At 37.2% G+C, this 19,236-nt stretch overlaps 1 protein-coding gene across 2 annotated transcripts; it reads left to right on the plus strand.

Annotated features, from left to right (window-relative positions):
• The first annotated feature begins 1,991 nt into the window (after window positions 1-1,991).
• LOC306773917 (uncharacterized protein) lies at window positions 1,992-18,742 on the plus strand. Of its 2 annotated transcripts, none has more exons than XM_079263860.1 (22): window positions 1,992-2,133; window positions 2,822-2,965; window positions 4,813-4,938; window positions 5,034-5,194; window positions 5,440-5,524; window positions 5,654-5,758; window positions 5,863-5,886; window positions 8,218-8,244; window positions 8,360-8,383; window positions 8,510-8,536; window positions 8,723-8,755; window positions 8,852-8,938; window positions 10,056-10,091; window positions 11,720-11,746; window positions 11,825-11,860; window positions 12,685-12,711; window positions 12,795-12,830; window positions 15,530-15,556; window positions 15,636-15,671; window positions 16,452-16,487; window positions 16,683-16,737; window positions 16,822-18,742. In XM_079263860.1, the coding sequence occupies exons 1-21, from the start codon at window positions 2,073-2,075 to the stop codon at window positions 16,694-16,696; spliced, it is 1,179 nt and encodes a 392-aa protein (XP_079119986.1). In that variant the 5' UTR covers window positions 1,992-2,072; the 3' UTR covers window positions 16,697-16,737; window positions 16,822-18,742. The 2 variants fall into 2 exon arrangements, with proteins under 2 accessions (XP_079119986.1, XP_079119987.1); XM_079263861.1 differs by having other exon boundaries at window positions 12,688-12,711.
• The last annotated feature ends 494 nt before the right edge of the window (window positions 18,743-19,236 follow it).

The raw sequence follows: 19,236 nt of genomic DNA on the forward strand, positions 1-19,236 counted from the left end.
TGCAAACCAGTGCATCTGAGAGGTTAAACTTGATGACAAAAGGTCAGAGTTGTGCACCTTTAACACCCCCATCAGAGGAATTAGATTCTTGAAGTTACCATTTGGGAGATCATCAGCACCAGAGGTGTTTCAGAGAACTGTAGTGCAGATGACTGAAGGACTTGAAAGTGTTGTCAGCGTTACTGAAGACTTACTTATGTGGCGATTCCTGTGAGGAGCATCATCTGAGGCTGAGAAGTTCCTGGAAAGAGTAAGAGAGAAACAAATATGTGGTCAGAACAAATAAACACATTCATCACACAATAAACTGAGACCAGACACAGAAATATTCATAGTGGCACAGCTACTACCTCCACACAACCAACAAGAACTGTTGAGGTAACTGGGAATCATCCAGTACAGTAATTTGTACCAAATATATCAGATATCAGTGCACCAGTAAAGAAGCTGCTGGCAGGTGACAGTGGCACTGGGGGGAAGCTCACAGAAGCTTTAAATGTCCCAACATTTAACAAGCCAGTGGTGCTTTTAGTCAGTGCCAGCTCAAGAGGTTTGGAGCTGTTGTACTGCAAGAGGGACACCGTGTAGCATACTGGTTGTTGTGCTAGCACAGGTATGGACTCATATAGCCCACATAGGCCCAACATGTAGTAGCTCAGGAGGTGGTGCAGGTTATCCAATGACCTGAAGGTTGGCGATTTGAATCCTCCGCTACAGTCCGCCACTTGAAATTAAAAAAAAAAAAAAAAAAAAGTGCAAACAAGTCATAACACTTGTCTGTCTTATCCCTGGACCAGAGCCGTTTCTTCCAGTAGGTGGTCTAGGCAGACGCTTAGGGCCCCCAGGCCACCAGAGGGCTCCAAAGCTGTATCTTCAGCTTTTTCTGAGGGAGAATTAAAATGTTTGTTTTTATCTGTAGCTGTGTTGTGTGTTTATGACTCCCCTTGTAGGCTTAAAAATAAACATTGGTCTAAATCAAACGAATTGCAATAGTAAGCAGTAGCTGGTCTTTTATTTTATGGCAATATTAGGTTGTTGCATTAAAGGTGGTAGAGTTGCTTGTTTTTTAACCTGTTTGTGTCCCGCTACCTACACCGCTAATTCATGAGTGATGATGTGCAGTGGTGAGTTTTTGTGTTTTATGTGGGTCTCTTTTTTTTTCTTTGTGGTTTTGTTCACTTTCAATCAACATTTGATTTGTAAAATTTTGATACAGTACTTTATTTCAAACTTTGTACAACTGTATCTCTATATTGATAAAATAATAAATGTAAAAAAGAGAGAGTGAATCGTAGTCAAGGGAAAGACAGCGACTATTTCCATATTTTATTCAGGATACGATTGCAAGAACCAGCAAATTAAAGCATTGTATGGAATTACATTTAACAAGGTTGAATAATTTATTTGACCAGATAAAAATAGAAAAATACAAATGCATCAATAAACAAACATTTTAGTATCAAATTCGTTTATACATTTATACATATTGTAGCAACCTTACGTTTTTGTTAAATAATAGTATGACAAATATCACAATCTTTTTAAACAGTTTAACTTGCTAAGTGGCTCAGCTTAAAAATCTTTAATTTTACCTGTAGCCTGTTTTGCTCAAGAACTCTAAGAGATGGTGGCATCTTAGTAGACCATCTAAATGGTTAGGAATTTCTTCATCACAGTTTGACGAAATACAGGCCCCTAAACATCTTGCCTTGGGCCCCACAAAGCTAGAAACGGCCCTGCCCTTGACATATAAACATGCAACATTTCTCCTTTCTATCTCATAACAATGACTATTTTTTTATCTGATAATTATAACTTTCAATCTCATAATAATGACTTTCAAATTCATAAGAGATTGTTTATAAGATTTTTTTATTTATTTATTTATTTATTTATTTCAAATGGCGGAAATGGGCTTCCATAGTTGTGTTTTCTTGCGTCACTGAAAAAGTTCTTTCTTTCGCTTTCGTTCAGTTGTTCCCTCTCGTCCTTCACACAAATTTTCCTTCACCGCCATTTTCGGCTCTGATTTTATAACAGAACCGTGTCGGTTTTTAGTATCTTAAAGAGAAATGTCAGCTGCGACGTTGACTTTCTTGATGATATGGATTCATGGCGCCTCGGCTAGCTCAGGTAAGTTACAGCTAACACAGGTATGACGCCTTCATGCTAATAGCAGAGACGACTCACAAAACCAGGTGTTTTATCGAAACATTACCACATAATGAATTAAACAAGTTTATATGCCAAACTGCCATCTTATGAGAACAGGTTATAAAGTGCTTTTTTAAAAATTTTTATTTATTTATTTATTTATTTATTTTTAATTCAATTTACATTTCAGTGATAAAAGAAAGTTAAAAGTTGACACTAATTTTACACAATAGGTGTGGTCGGTGTAGGCCATGAATAAGCAGTTTGAAGGAAGCGATCAGGGTTGCCAGATTGTGTGGGGGAAAAAAACAAGCCCAAAGTCGCTAAAATAAGTGGACCTGGCAATGCTGGAAGAGATTAATAAAAACAAATTTAGTCCGTGTTATCTTCTCAGTAGAAATAAAGATTTTTTTAAACATTTTTTTAAGGATTTATACAGTGATACAGATGTTTGTGAAGTCGATGTGACACATTTGGGATGTTGGATCAGAGTAAAAAGCTGAAACCTGGTGTAAAAAGCAGGTTAAATCTGTAAAGATGAAGGTCAGGGAAGCAAATGTTCAGGTAGAAACACAAAACTAAGGTAGCTGGGAAAGTCTTGATGAGAAGGAATGAGTCATTTAAACTGGTCTTTAATGATCTTTATTTTATTTTCCATTTAAACCAGTCCACTACAGCGAACTGGGCTCCAACGTCAACATCTCTGCAGGTTCTGTGACCGGTCCACTTACGAGCATTACATGGAAACATGGACCTGACATCGCAGTAGAATGGTTTGGATCAGAGGTTTATAGCTATCGTCATTTTGCAGGTCTGTTTTTCACACACACACACACACACACACACACACACACACACACACACACACACACACACACACACACACAGATACACTGGTCATATTAGTTCTGCACTGCTGTTGTGCTTTTCATCAAACCCAAGAACACTTTACAGACATAAAACATCAATGGATAAATCAGCATAAATCAAAGAAATAAAGGGCAGTGTAGTTGGGCTTAAAGTGATCCAGCAAGGTGATTCTGTAGTCTAGATTAGAAGATGGGAAAAGCAGCAAAATTGTGGATGTCAGGTGGGTTTTAAAGAGTTCCAGAGTTTGGAAACAGAGTGGCAGAAAGCTCTGCTACGTATGGTGCTGAGACGGGCAGAAAGCACAGTGATGTGGATGGAGGGAGCGGGCTGGAGGGTCAGACAATTCTGTTCTGCATCTTCAATTCCAATAAAAGGTTATGATACTGCAGGGATCCTCAATCTTAGTCCTGAAGGATAGGTGTCCTGCAGGCTTTCTAAGTGTCCCCACTAGACCACACCTGATGCACATCAGTTGCTACGTTTACAAAGGAGTTTTAATTCCTCTTTAATTATGAATAAAAGTTAAACTGATGAAAAACGACCATGTAAACACTTAATTCCTAATGCAAATTTCTATTTAGAATTAAACTTAATTCCGATCTATTTAATTCCTCGGTCATGTAAATCTTAATTCTACTCTAAATTAATTCCGGTCGTTCTGAGCATGCTTGTTACCTTGTCCTGTCCCGATGACGCGTGTTGTTTTGCCTCCCGTGTTCAGTGGTCTATCTTTCTTCTCCTTCTTCTCCCGTGAAGTAGTATGCTCGTGTTGAGCCGCTACTTCACATTTATAATAAAAAAGAGGGGTAAAACTGGTACTTATTATGTAGTTTTTACAAGTTACGACTGAAAAGATGAGAAGCAGGGAGCCAACTTTGTTTATTTCTGGTATACGTCCTCGTCTGTCCAATCAGAACCCTTCCCAACCCGCTGCTCTACAGAGGAATTAAGTGAGGATGTGTTTCATATAAACCTTTATTCTGAATTATTATTTTCATGTAAACTCGTAGGAGAATACGTTAATTCCAAATGATTTAATTCCAAATTATTAATTCCAAATGATTAATTCCGAATTAAAAAACATCATGTAACTGTACCCAGTGTGTATTTGACAGACTCATGCAAAGGTCATCTGAGTCAGGTGTGGTCCAGCAGGTTTTCCAGGGATACCTGGAAAACCTGCAGGACACCAGTCCTTACGACAAGGATTGAGGATCTCTGGGACACTGCATAAAATATAAATAAAAACAGAATATAGTAATTTAATGTTCTCATCGACACATATTTTGTTCTCAGTAGAAAGTAAACAACATATCAGATGTTGAAACTGAGATATTTTAGCATTTGACGGATATCAGGTCATTTTTAATCTGATGGCAGAAACACAAACCAGGTGGAAAAGGGGCAACAAAAGACTGGAAAAGTAATTTCTATTGGTCAGAAACAACTGGAGGACAACTAAAAAGGTTAACTGGTTTACTGAGTCTAAAAACAATTTCAGAAAAATGTTCCTTAACTTAAAATAGAGATTTTAAAAATAAAGACACTGATTTACATCTTGAATCAAGTATAAAAAAAACTATTTATTCCATTAATTGTTATGTATTTTTCCTCATAAATAGAAATAAAGTTTGTGCCACATTTTAATTACCATTACATCTTTTTTTTCCGTCGGAGTTGAAAGTTTCAGGATTTTTTTTCTGAAAAAAAAACATGCTCCAAATAAACAAATTGTTATAAAATAACTTTATCATGAGCAAATTGATCATATATCTATATTATCTTTAGGTCGCTGCCAGTTAAATCTGAAAACTGGAGATCTGACGATCAAAAATGGGACTAAAGAGGACAGCGGCTTCTACACAGCAGAAATCAATAATCGCGTCAGAGACACCACAGAAATACGGATCATTGGTAAGTGGATGAATCTTATCTGAAGTTTGGTTGCAGTGTGTGTTTTTCTTTTCATCTGAGGTTTAATAAAGCGGACGCTTTTTTGCTTTTATCAGCTCCGGTCCCGACACCTACTGTCACCACAAAGTGCAACCTTAACAGGACTTCCTGTGTTCTGACCTGTGAAGGGGACATCAAGGACGCTGGACCGGTCAAATATTTCTGGACATTTGGTGACAAAGTTGAGCCTGAAAGTAAACAGTATACCTTGACTGAGGTAAAGAAAGACGTCCAGTTAATGTGATCAGTGTTTTAGTTTCTACTTTGATTCTTGTTTTAATAATCAGATAACAGCAGCAGATTCAGACATGTTATCTGGGAAAATTTTAATCCTGTCTGTGTTGCTGTCAGTAATCTGGACTCTGTTTACTGATAGCCTGCTGTTGTTTTAAAAATGAAGGTTTTATTTGTTTGTTTTTGAGCTTCAGGCTCATTTAAATGCTGCTTTTGATTGATTTCCAGGAGCGAAAAGAGGCTGAGATCGGCTGTATCCTAGAAAACCCTGTCAGCCGAAAAAACAGTGAAAAGATTCAAAACCCTTTGCAAGGTGAGTTATCTCACTGATAATATCCGTACAAAGAGTTACTGATTCATCGGCTGTCAGAATGCTCCAGTGTTTGATTATACTGTAAACAATATGCAATTTCATGAATTTATCGAATTTTTTTTCTTTAAGGAGGTAACAACAATGCTTTGATTGCTCAGTTGCTCATTCCAATGGCTGTCTTGGCTGTCTTGGCTGTCTTGGCTGTCTTGGCTGTCCTTGGATACATAAAACGAGGTAAGTATCAACAAAAACAGATATAGTTCTTTTACTAATCCAAATTTAATTGAGAGCATTATCATTATTATAAACATATTTATTGACATTCTTTACTTTTGTAGAACGAATCAAAGAGTCAAAGCTTGGTGAGTCAATTTTCTACATTCACACATTTTTCTAAGAGTTTAACGACCTAAAATTGACACATTTTGTTGTCATTTTTAAGATGAAACCACTATTTGTTTTGCTCCTAAATGCATTGAAGGATTTGTGATGTTGGTATTGTAAACTATTTAATTGGTTTTGTGCTTCCAGTCTCTGTCTAGTTTGTTAGTGTTCACTAAGGTGAAGGCTCTCAGAGTCTATAACTATTTTACATAACATGTAAAACAGTCTGCATGATACTTGGCTGATAGTGAAGAACAGGACAGGATTTTGTTGAAAATGGTAACCTGTTTTAAAGTGATACAACTTCCTGAAATGACAGAAGGTCCTCACAGTGTTTTAAAACTGTGACATGAAGCAGAAGCAGCTTGTGCATCACCACCTCAGTTTATGTACAACCCACATTAGCAAACAGGTTATAAATCTCACCGAATCTGGCAGAGAAATCCCCATGGTAACGCAAACTGAACCGTATTTAGGATCCTAACCATCATATGAGTCAGGGACCAGTTCCACAAAGAGGGGTTATGTTCACCCCGAGTTGTAGGAAACTCTGGGTTTTCTGTCTCAGAAAGCAAACTAAGTTCTACTCTGTTACCATGGTAACTGAGTCTTTGATGTGAACCTGATCAGTAAGTTCACCATAAACAGAGGCGGAGTTTCTACCTGTCTCCTCCCACCTGACGCAGCTGTCAGACACGGATTTTACGTACAAACATCGGTTCAGATGCATTACAAGCTGAATTAAAACACGATCGTTTGCATGGCAAGAAGATTTTTCAGAACGTGAAGAGATGCATTATCATTTCATGATCAATATCCCATCAAACGTGTCGTCTTGAAGCCAATTAAATTCTCCAGCTGTAGATATCCAACGTGACACACTGGACAAGAGATGACGTCATTAAATATCTAAATAAATCAGGATTATAAGTGAGAGAACATGCAGGCGACTGAATGAGTGAACTCAGCGTTTGTTGGGCCTTTTAAGGACTCTGTGTAGAAAAAGCCGCTGAATATTGTGAGCAAGTGTGAATTAGACATAAAAAGTATGAAAGATGTCTTTATCTTTCATGCTCGTCGCCTACATGTGTGTTGTTTCTCACCTGATTGTACCTATCAAACTAATATTCAGATCTATTCATAAATATTTTATGCTGCAGTTTTAGTTAAGTGGAACTATTATCTGCATTTCAGGCTAATTTATTTTTATTTCTGAGCCCAGAAGGGCTGGGATTGATCAAGTTATTGTCACAAATCGCTTTATTTACTTCAGACCGACCCTCTCCGTAGGCTGTCAGATCAGCCTGTGGGCAAAGCGAGTGGATTGAGACTCTTCCGCATTAAGCCCCGCCTCCCACCACCGCGCTACATCGGGAGCGCGTCATTGTAATGGCTCATAAACAGAAGGATTAGGCTAATATGAACTCAATAAAAAAACAAAATACAATGTCAACACATAGCATACAGCCCTACATGTTGGAACCTGAATCAGACCCTGAAAACGAAGTGGAAAACAGCAACCCACAGCAACGAATGCAGCAGGATGTCTCTTTGGTAAACTCACCAGCCATCGTTGGAAATAACTTTATCCCACGTTTTCCACCCGCCTGATGTATTTGTACATGCCCTTGTTAACCAGTAGAAGGTAACCAATCACCGAACCTTATCCCCCGGGACGTCACAAGGATTTCCAAGTAGAAAAAACTCTCTAAAACAACGTGTTTTTCGTCGCCATGGAAACCGAACAGAGAGAGTGCTGAAACTCAAACTCAAACATGCGTTTAGGTGATAAAAAACTGTCGTTCACATGTTTGATGAGGATTCAACACTGTAACACTGTAGAAAGCTCAGAAAACTCCAAATACCATCATAGCACCCCTTTAAATATTCAGGCAGTGGACTCCAAGTTCCACATTGACTCAGGCAGCTTCTATGATGCTTCTATCCTTAGCAGCAGCTATGTTCCTCTATTTATATATACGGTACCTTTTTCTGGTGTGCATATTTCAATGCCACACACTGGTAAAATAACTAGCGTTTCCTCAGTGGTTGCCATGGTGAATCCATGGTTGCCAAATCTTGGTACGGATACTCAGAGTTCATTGAAACAACTCTGGAGCAGAGTCAATCCAGAGTTTCTCACTAGACTAGAGTTAATGAAACTTTCTGGAACTGGGCCCAGGTCCGGCCACTGATTCAGTGTGTTGAAACTCAAAAATATGAAAACTTGTCTTTTTACTCAAAAATAATTACAAATCAAATCAATGATGATGGGCGACGTTAATACATATATCTTCTACTTTTTACAGGAAGGTGCCTTTTGAGGAATAATGGAGGTGAAATATGAATTGTTATTGCTAAAACTTGACAAGAAACAAGACAATGTTTACTCATAAATAACAAATACTGAATAAATGCAGTGAGTTTACAGAATTATCTCTTTATTTACAGCAGATTCACAGCAGAGAAGCGAAGGTAAGATATTACAGTTTTGTCATCAACATCAAATTATGTAAACTCAAAATAAACAGCTCTTTCTTGTTAAAATCTAAACTGGAATGACATGATGAGTCACGCATACATGTTTATTTTTCAACACAGGAAGAGATGTTGAGAGGAACAAACAAGGTAAGATGATGAATGTCCAGTTGATGTTAGTGTTTCCAGACCAACAGTAAACTCTGCATTTGCTGCGCTATTTACATTAGTTATTATATATCTGATCACATATTGAAGCTGGAACACTGCAGGTTTAAAGCAGTTTTGGGGATCAGGTTTTGTCTTGGTCGTAACATTTCTTTGTTTATTTGATAGAGAACCAACCATTGGTTTCAAATGACAACATTGGTGAGTAAAGTGTTTCTCTTCATGACTGAAGCAATAAAAGAAGAAAGAAGTTGTTCAGAGACAGATACATTGTAGTGTTGGTGATTGATTTGACAGAGATGTCAAGCCAGAATGCACTGAATGGAAATGCATCAATACAACTCCAGACATCCTCTGGGATTTCAGAGACCAGAACTGGAACTGGTGAGTAAAATGTTTTCCCATTAAATCTTCAACACATTAGCTGTGATTATCAAGATCAGATCATGATGTCTTGTGTAATCTGGACACCTTGTAATCAGAAAAACATCAGCTCTCATTGGTCCATCTCTCTGGACCAATGAGAGATGCACCCCTTCGGGGTGATGTGAGCTGTGCCAATTGGCGTGTAGTAATTTGTGTGTGCAATCTAGAATTTTGCACGTAGGACTTTGTCGCTGATTTACTAAGAGTGATTGCAAACTTGAGGGGCAGAATCCCATTTTTATGTGATTTTAGATATAAATGCATTAATATATTTCACTATAAATATATATTTTTACATATTTATGTATTAAAGCTATAGATGTTTTAAAGTTATATACTTTATAAGGGGTGGGAAAATTGAATTGAAAATCGAATTTTGGGATTTTTTGTTTCACAATTTTAAAATAAATTGTTTTGTTAAAAAATCTATTTTCTTTTTCAAATAAAAATAATACATTATAAAAAATGTGGTCATTTTTATTGTTTTATTAATATTTTTACTTTTTTGGGGTATTATAGCAACAGAACGATGGTCTGGCTACTGTGCTGTTTTTTCTTAATTGAAATAAATAAAAATGACGATCAAAAAAATTTTTGTACTTTTTTTTGGTCTACAAAAATCAGCAACATTGAGGAATCATGACAATCGCAATTTATTTTTTATTTTTTTATTTTTTGCAAATCTCAATTTGAATTAAATCGGCACCCAAAAAAATTGTAATCGAATCGAATCAAAACAAAAGCATATCGTCACAGCCCTATACTGTATATAGAAATGCTATACGCACATATAGGAACTGATTCTACTTATGATTAATTATTACCACTGTAAAAATAACTTTAATAACTATAAATGAAAATTTTTCAAAAGTATATAAATTGAAATTGGCTGTATGGGAGGGCCAGGGGCCAACGTAACACACCAGGTCTGTTAGAGTTTACACATTTATCTATAACTCTTGTACTGAACAAGGTGCAACTGTAAAAGACGGTGAAATATTAAATCTTGTGTTAGTATCATAAAATGTTTCCTCACCAACAGCAGATTTGTAACGTTTATTTTCTTATTTAACAGATGAGGCATCAGATGATGCATCAACTGGTGCAGCTGGTGAGTAAAACGTGTCCTCATTACATCATATCACCAGTTTTCTATGAGATAAAACTCAAACTTGTCTTGTGTATGTGTGGGAAGTCGTGTAAATATTTAGTTTTTACAGCTGACTGATAAACATTTATATCAGTAAGGGATAATGCTCAACGAGGTGTCCATTATCAAAAATTAATGGACAACGCGGAAGCGTTGGACGGTTGCCTCCACGAAGTCCATTAATTTCTGATCGTGGACACCTCGGAGGGCATTATCTCGCTTATACCACGGTCACTCAGAAAGGAAATAATATAAGATCAATTACTGATGTTGTTTTGACTGATAAAATAATGTTTTTAACAAAAAGTGGAGGAGCCGACTATTAATGACTGTTGTTGTGGTATTGCCAAGGTAACCGCCATTGGCAGCACTTGCAGCTCGTTCGGCAGCAGATTCTATTGCAACAAATCACAGATGATGATGAAATATGACAGTGTTGTGGTATGTGTGACTGCCTGTGTGGTCCAGGGAGCTCAGTGTGTATGGACATGAGTGATTGTGTGTGCACGGTGCGCTGTCAGGTGATGGAGCCTCAAAGATAAGAGTGTTGAACGGAAGTGCCGCCCCCTCCCTTTAACAGATTCAAATGAAAATATGGGGATTTTCTGAAAATGCATATTTCTTCACAGTATGAAGGAAATCGGGGAGGACGTGCAATGGTTGGTTTCTATAATCGCATCGATAAAATTTGGCCATGGAAAAATCGAAATGCCAACAGCACGGACCTTTTTAATCCTTGAAGATTGCTGTTAAATTGTCGTAACCACTGGAGCATTAATGCAGAGAAACACGCGCACGGTCCACTGCACTGCTACAGGGTGACGTCAGAGCCGCTCTGTCCCTCTTTGAGAGATCTGGAGCTTCATCACAAACTAACTGATTAAATATTATTTAATGCGGTTGAAACAATATGATAGATATTTTATCTGCAGTGACTGATTTCAGCAAACTAACAATCTCCGTAGAACATCAACATAATACAGTACTGTAATGGGGAGGGATCGGGAGGCTTTTTTTCCTTTCTCCATTTTCTACTCTGGTTCTTGTTCAATCAATGGTCTAAATTAACCTGAAAAAAATAAAATAACTTAATAACTGGCAGATTATACATATTCATTAGTAACCATGGTCTGCTGTTTGACATAGTCCTTCCAGATATTCTTTCTGCTTTCTGTTTTGTCCTTTGTTGCTAATATTCCTGTTGCCACAGTTACCAATTGGTGTTTGAGCCAGCGCAATAATTTAGAATTGTCAGCTGATTTAACCCATATGATTCTCTAATTGAGGAAAAAATGATTAATATATTGTAAAAAAAATTCAAATCCTTTCCATTCCACTTTTGGACTCAGATACAGTAAATGTTTTTATAATATCTATTTAAAACCATCACATCTCCAGTTTTCTGTTAACTAAAACACAGACTTATCTTGTGTTTGTGTGGGAAGTCGTATATATTTAGTTTTTACAGCTGAAAGATGAACATTTATATAGTTGATTACGACTTAGATAAACTAGAATCATGAAACAAATAAAGATCATCAATGATGATTTGGAGAGAGTTAACACATTTATCTTTACCTCTTGTACAGAAGAAGCTGCTGCAGATGTGAAAGGAGGTAAGAATTTAAATCTTGTTGGTAAATTAACACGTTTCCTAACCAGCAGCAGGTAACATTTATTTTCTTATTTAACAGACGAGGCTACAGATGATCCATCAACTGCTGCAGCTGGTGAGTGAAATGTTTCATTACATCTGCAGCACATCGGCTGTGATCATCAAGATGGGATCATGATATGTTGTGATATCTGGAGACATTCTGATCACAAAAACATGAGAATTATTCTACTGGCGTAGTTCTTTCTTCCTGGATGATGCTACACATAACGCTGTTGGATATTCAGACTATTCTCCGATATGTTACAGCCTAAATAAAAATAAACAAAAAACTCTTCAAAGTGTAAATACGTTTTGACTATAATTTACTTGTAATTTAATCTTTGTATACAACATAAAAATATTACCATAACTATGTTTGGAATATGTTTTTCAGCAACGTCACCTTCACGGTTTGATTAAAATAAACCTGCTTTATTCACATATTGAGGGTGCAAATCCACAAAGATTATTTCATTTAAATGAAATAAATCCAAGTAGTATCAGCTGATTTAACCCATTTTATTTTCTCTAATTGAGGGAAAATTGGGAATATATTGGAAGAAAATCCAAATCCTGTCCATCCCACTTTTAGACTCAGATACAGTATATATATATATATATATATATATATATATATATATATATATATATATATATATATATATATATATATATATATATATATATTAAAACCATCATATCTCCAGTTTTCTGTTAACTAAAACACAGACTTGTCTTGTTGTTTGTGTGGGAAGTCATATATATTCAGTTTTTACAGCTGACATATGAACATTTATATAGTGGATTAGAATTCAAATAAACTAAAATCAATAAACAAATCAAGATCATTAATGATGATTTGGAGAGTTAACACATTTATCTTTAACTCTTGTACAGAAGAAGCTGCTGCAGATTTGAAAGGAGGTAAGAATTTAAATCTTGTGCTGGTATCTTAACACGTTTCCTCACCAGGTAACATTGGTAACATTTATTTTCTTATTTAACAGACGAGTTATCAGGAGATGCATCAGCCGCTGCAGCTGGTGAGTAAAATGTTTCCTCATTACATCTGCAGCACATCGGCTGTGATCATCAAGATGACATCATGATATGTTGTCTTATCTGGACACTATTCTTTGGAAATCCCAGACAAGACAGACGTCTCAGTAATCTGTCTCCCTCTGTGTGTCTGTCTACATTTACATGATGACAGATTGTTACAGCCTTAATCAGGATGTTGTGTAAAACGTAGCTAAAATGAAAATACAGTGATTTGCAAATGTCTTTAAAGATGGGGTAAGTAATGTTGTTCAGGGACATTTTATTTTACTCTGGGTGAAGTGGTTCCTTGTCCTGATAGTAGGCTGTACATTTTGTAATCATGAACAATAAGAAATATAGTTAGACCCCTCAGTTTACTGTAAATCTGTAAAAACTCTGACCTCGGGCCGAATTGAAGTTAATTTCTTATATTTCGTAAGCTTCTTCATGGATGAGAAAATACAGGAGGGATTTTCCCGACCCGGCTCAGTTTATTTGGCTCTTCCTGCTGAAAGAGCAGAGTAATAGAAACTCATTGGGTTGAAAAAGCTGCGAACTAGAAAAGCAGTGAGAGCTCAAACCTCTGCCACGGGCTTTAAAAAGTTCCTGGATCCAAACGGTGATCCAGATCACCACCAACATTAAATCAGTTCTTCCTTTTCACATTTCTAACAACTACAGAAAATTTCGTTAAAATCCCTCCATAACTTTCTGAGTTATCTTGAACACAAACAGATAAACGGCGGTAAAAACATAAACTCCTTAGCGGAGGTAAGAAAAAAGCCTCGGATCACACAAGGAGCAAAACCACAGGAGGAGGAGCCAAGACAGGACGCCACTTTCACATTCTGCTTGCTCCCCAACATTACCTACCCCAGCTTTAAACCTACATTCACTACAAAGACAAGATATTTAACATTCAAACTGATAAACTTTATTGTTTTTCCTCCAATATTTACTAATTTTAAATGTGATTCCTGCAACATGTTCCAGTAAAGCTGAGAGAGGAGCATGTTTACCGCTGTGTTACATCACTATTCATTTAAACAACAATGTTTGTGAACTGAGGACACTAATTGTTGAAACATTGTAGTTGGAATTTTTTCCTGTTCTTACTTAATTTACATTTTAAGTTACTCAAACATCCAGGTCTCTTGTCATATTTTGTAAAACATTTTTAAAAGGAGTCTGGTCTGGACAGCAGGCAGACCCGTCTAGCGGGACTCTTTTACAACAAAGCCACACAGTTGTAAAGTATGCAGACCGTGGTTTGGCCTTGTCTTGCTGAACTAAGCAGGAACATCTCTGATAAAGACGTTGCTCGGATGCAGCACCTTTTTGTACCTTTTAGCATTAATGGTGCCTTCACAGAAGTTACCCACCCCGTGGACTCTAACCCACCTCCGTACCATCACAGATGTTAGGTGTTAAACTTTGCACTGGTAACAATCCAGTTAGTTCTTTTCCTCTTTGGCCTGGAGGACACGACGTCCATGACTTCCAGTAACAATATGAAACATGCAAACTTCTCCATTTTGCATCAGTTCATCTCAGATGAGTTTAGGTCCAGAGAAGCCGGCAGCTTTTCTGTTTGTTGGTGTCTTTCTCTGGCTTTGCCTGGGCGAGTTTTAACTTTTCTGAAGTCTTCCTGATCCCATGTGGTGATATCCTTTACACAATGATGTCTGTTTTGAATGTGCGTGATTGGTCAAAGGTCACGGGTATTCAGTGTTGGCTGTTGGCCTTGCTGAGATTTCTCCAGATTCTCTGAATCTTTTCATGATATTTGGATAGTAGATGATGAAATGACTAGATTCCCAACGGTGTTTCCAAAGGGGGGGAACCTCTGCTCATCATTGCCTGTGAATATTGGAGTCTTTCAGGGATGCTCCTTTTCTACCCAAACAGGGTCACCCCTTTCCAGTTTCACCAGTACAATGTTAGACAGCTGTTTTTTGAGCTTTCCCAGTCTGTTGTTGCATCTTTTTTCACACTTTGAGGTCTCAGGGCCAATCCCAGCTTGTGGTGCCTAAGATGAGACTTAAGACTAGAAAGGGCAGGGCGTTCTCCGTAGCCAGTCCCAGACTCTGGGATGCTCTTCCCCTCCATGTCCGAGCTTCCCCCACAGTGGAGTGCTTTAAGTCTCGTCTAAAGGCCCACTTTTTTTTTTTTTTTTTTGGCTTTTAACACTGAGAGTTGTGTGGTCCTCTGTGTCTTTTATTTGTTTTATTTTTCCTTTTAATTATTTTCTTGGGTATTTATTTATTTCTAATTGTTTTACCTGTTTTTATTATTTTAACGACATTATTTCACGTTATTTTTATTTTGTGATGTTCAACTTTGTGCAGCACTTTGGCGATGTTCTGTTTTTAAAAATGTGCTTAATAAATAAAGTGGATTGGATTTTGTTTTTGGAACATGTTGCAGGCATCAAATTAAAAATATTAAATATTTACAAAAAAAAAAACAAAGAAAACAAAGTTCTAAACATTAAATATCTTGTCTTTGTAGTAGATTCAATTGAATGTGGATAAAAAAAAAGGTTTACAAATCACCCAATTCTTTTTGTTTTACACAAGGTCCCAACTTCAACACCATTAGGGTTGAATTTCATTATAACTCAAACTAGTTTATTTAAACAAATAAAGATCATTAATGATGATTTGGAGAGTTAACACATTTATCTTTTACTCTTGGACAGAAGAAGCTGCTACAGATGTGAAAGGAGGTAAGAATTTAAATCTTGTGTTGGTAAATTAACATGTTTCTCTCCAGCAGCAGGTAACATTTATTTTCTTATTTAACAGACGAGGCATCAGGAGATGCATCAGCCGCTGCAGCTGGTGAGTAAAATGTTTCCTTATTACAAATCTGCAGCACATCGGCTGTGATCATCAAGATGGGATCATGATATGTTGTCTTATCTGGAAACATTCTGATCACAAAAACGTGAGAGTTATTCGACTGGCGTAGTCCTTTGTGACGCGTTCTATGGTTATGAGTGAGCTGGCGTGAGGGGATCCCCGGGATATCATTTCATCACAATTTGCCAAGCTAGATGTTTATTCTGTTATTATTATTATTATTAGTAGTAGTAGTAGTAGTAATATTATTTTTATTATTATTATTATTATTATTATTATTATTATTGTTGTTGTTGTTGTTGTTACTGTTGTTGTTATTATTGGTTAAAGAGACAGAAAATTACTTAGTTTTCCCATGCAACATGGGATTGGGGTGTGTTCAGCGTGTGTGTGAATGATTGTGTGTGTAATTGTTGTTGTTTTTAATATATGTAAAGCACTTTGCGCTGCTTAATGTATGAAAGGTGCTATCCAAATTTTGATTTTAATATATTGTAAGAAAATCTAAATCCTGTCTATCCCACTTTCAGACTATTTAGATCTATCTATTTAAAACCATCACATCTCCAGTTTTCTGTTAACTAAAAGTCAGACTTGTCATGTGTTTGTGTGGGAAGTCGTTTATATTTAGTTTATACTGCTGACAGATGAACATTTATATAGTTTATTATAACTCAGATAAACTAGAATCATTAAAGAAATCAAGATAAATAGTGATATCTTAAGTAATTCTTCCTTTTTGTGTCTTTTATTTGTCAGATGAGGCATCAGGTGATCCTCTAAAAACTGAAACTGGTGAGTAAAATGTTTCTGTTAATGTCAGAAACAATAAAAACCAGACTATTATTTTTGTGTTGATTGTTTTATCAGAGGAATCAAACTTTGTGATCCCAAATAATCAACAACTCTTAACAGAAAGGGATGAATCTGCATCTGTAAGCCAGTAATTCACTGCGTGTTGTGTCAGATGTCATGATATCTGTTTTTCAGACAGAAACTGCTGACCAAACATCTGATGGATCCCCAGAAACCAGGAATTAAACAGGTGAGTAAAACTATCACAGTTAAAAAGTACATTTATAGTTCATATTTCCATCTTATCTGAATGTTGCGTTTTGTGACGTTTTAGATGCTGAGTTGGAGGAACAGACAGAAATGGACCAAAACTGAAGCTTTTTCAGCATCTTCACTGAAGCTGAAGTTTTCTGCTCTCTTCTATGAAGAAGTGTTCCCTGCTGGTGGCTCCAGTAAGGCCATTTGACTGCCTAGACATTTTTCAGTTTGCATTTTCTTCTGACTTTTAGATGTTTAGGTTTTACTCTACATGAGTTAATATTCGTGTGACAAATATATATTTATATAGGCCTTTTAAAACAACTCAGGCAGATGTTCAGTGATAAAGCTGTACTTGGCGTCTCTCCTACATCCTGTCTCTTCTCTGAGCGCTTTCCAGCCAGTAAAAGTCAGTCTGGAGTTTAGTCTTATCTCTGTTTTTGTTCTGGAGAGAGAAGCCTGGTCACTTTCATGGGACCTAAGTCCTACCCAGCTAACCGTTGGTTCTCAGTGGATTATGGTGGGAGGTTGCTGATAGTAACTGGTTTGGCAGTGAAGACAGCAGCTGGGGCTACTGGGCGAGTCCGCTGTGAAGATAGAGATGGAGGAGTGTATTTCTTGGAGCTCAGCTGTCTGCTCTCCAGCTCAGAAAGAGGATCTCCTGCCATCTATGTAGACATTGCTGAGCTAGACCAGTAGAAAACACAGACTCTGTTGGGTGTACCAGTGCCAAAGCACAGGGAGGGTCTTGCTCCCTGGGAAACTTGAGTTGCTTTTAAATTCTTTTAAGTGAGTGCATGAGAGTCATCCAAGAATGGATGATTGTCACAGCTTTTAGATTAGAGTTAAGTTAGAATCATGTTGTGGGAATAGATTTGGTGGATTGAGGGTGCTTTCACATCAGGATCATGAACATGGGGATGAAACTATGGCTGTTTTGGGTTTTTATTTGTCTTATGCAAGTATACTGCAGAAACACACTGCAACACGGACACAGTATGAAAAACAACCCTTAACGCCATGGCTGTGTATTTACCCACAATGCAATGCTATGACAAATACAGGAAGTAACTTATTTTATTCTCGCCTGCTTCCTGTATTTGGTCCGCTTGAAACGGGCCGAGACTTGTGTTTGTAGGTGGACCGAGTCCGGTTCTTTGGTCCGAATCAGTTTGCTTGGCGCGTTCACATCTCCCCAAACGAAGCGAACTAGTTCACCTACTTTGACACTAGTGACATTAAGTTAGACGGGTTTTGATCCCATCTATGCTTCCTTTGTACATCTCTGGCTTGCTTTACCTTTTACACTTTCATACTTTATTAGCTATTATTTTGCATATTTCCATGACATAATTGCATCGATTGATGCAAATATGACAGTTTCATATTGTGAGGATGGCTGTAAGATGACTCGCATTACACAATCAATCATTTAGTTGTCACTTAAGTAATGGATCAACAAAACAGCAGCCATTAGAGGAACTATCAGGTTGATCTTGGACTTGTCTGTGTCCATAAGACGGGTTGTCGGGTTGACGATAGTCTTTAGTATTGAATTTGTCATAGAGATGTGCTCCTCCTCACATGCCTATGTAAGACGTCTTACGCAGCATCCAAGTATATGCTTTGCTGATTAAATGAAACAATTTGTGAGCTTTTGTCTCTTTTCTTCTTTGTCTTGTGAACAATTGTCTACACACCCTTCTGCACAGCTAGCAGCATGGCGTGTCAGAAAAAACATGTAGGCAAATGGTGCACATCAGAGTCGGCAGCACTACAGGAAGAGAGGGCTGAGAAAGCTGATGGTTAAAAAACACGTTTTTTTAGTTTGGTTAAAGAGAATTTAGAAAACTGCTTATAAAACTGACAAAGTTGTGACATTAAAACTGGATCCAGCTGGAAATGGTGTGAATTTTTCTCATCACATCGCCTTCCTAGAATCAACTTTAAACAAGTGATCTGATCGTGTGCTGTGTTTTCATTACAAATAAATGATATTGTATGATGCAGTCTTTGGTTTTTTTGCTTTATGCTGCACCGTGTTGTTAATGTTTGATCTGCTCTTGAACTTGTTTGTGTTGGAGACTGTAAAACGACTGTATTAAAAAAGATGTCCGTAGCTGTAAAGTCACCTGTAGGTTTCTGAACTCGAGGCGCCCTACAGGTGAGACGTTCGACACTCTGAAGCCTGTTTCACTCCATTGAAACAGACACCGTGTCAAGGTTTCTATCAAATATCTGATCATGTGATTAAAGACGTCGGAGGCTTCATACATCCGGAAACACCACAGACGATATCCTCTGTGATGACACTTCCAGATTCTCTTTCCTGCTTCGAAGTGCGGATTTCTCTCCTATCATCCGTTTCAGACATCAGTGTTTCCAACAGAACATTGGTGTATTTACTGTCTGCAGTTTGTAAAATTATACCTTTTTTCACTAAAAACAAACTTTTTTTGCATCTCTAAAAATTAAAAAAATTTTTTTTTAT

The sequence above is a fragment of the Telmatherina bonti genome (genome assembly GCF_933228915.1).
Source record: "Telmatherina bonti genome assembly, chromosome: 24".
NCBI lineage: Eukaryota > Metazoa > Chordata > Actinopteri > Atheriniformes > Telmatherinidae > Telmatherina > Telmatherina bonti.

What these genes read in the sequence shown, in the direction of transcription:
- LOC306773917 (XM_079263860.1), top strand. Translation starts at nt 2,073, where the DNA reads ATGTCAGCTGCGACGTTGACTTTCTTGATGATATGGATTCATGGCGCC. An exon ending in CCTTGGATACATAAAACGAG is followed by an intron (nt 5,759 to 5,862) that starts GTAAGTATCAAC and finishes TTACTTTTGTAG; the next exon opens with AACGAATCAAAGAGTCAAAG. An exon ending in TGCTGCAGATGTGAAAGGAG is followed by an intron (nt 11,747 to 11,824) that starts GTAAGAATTTAA and finishes CTTATTTAACAG; the next exon opens with ACGAGGCTACAGATGATCCA.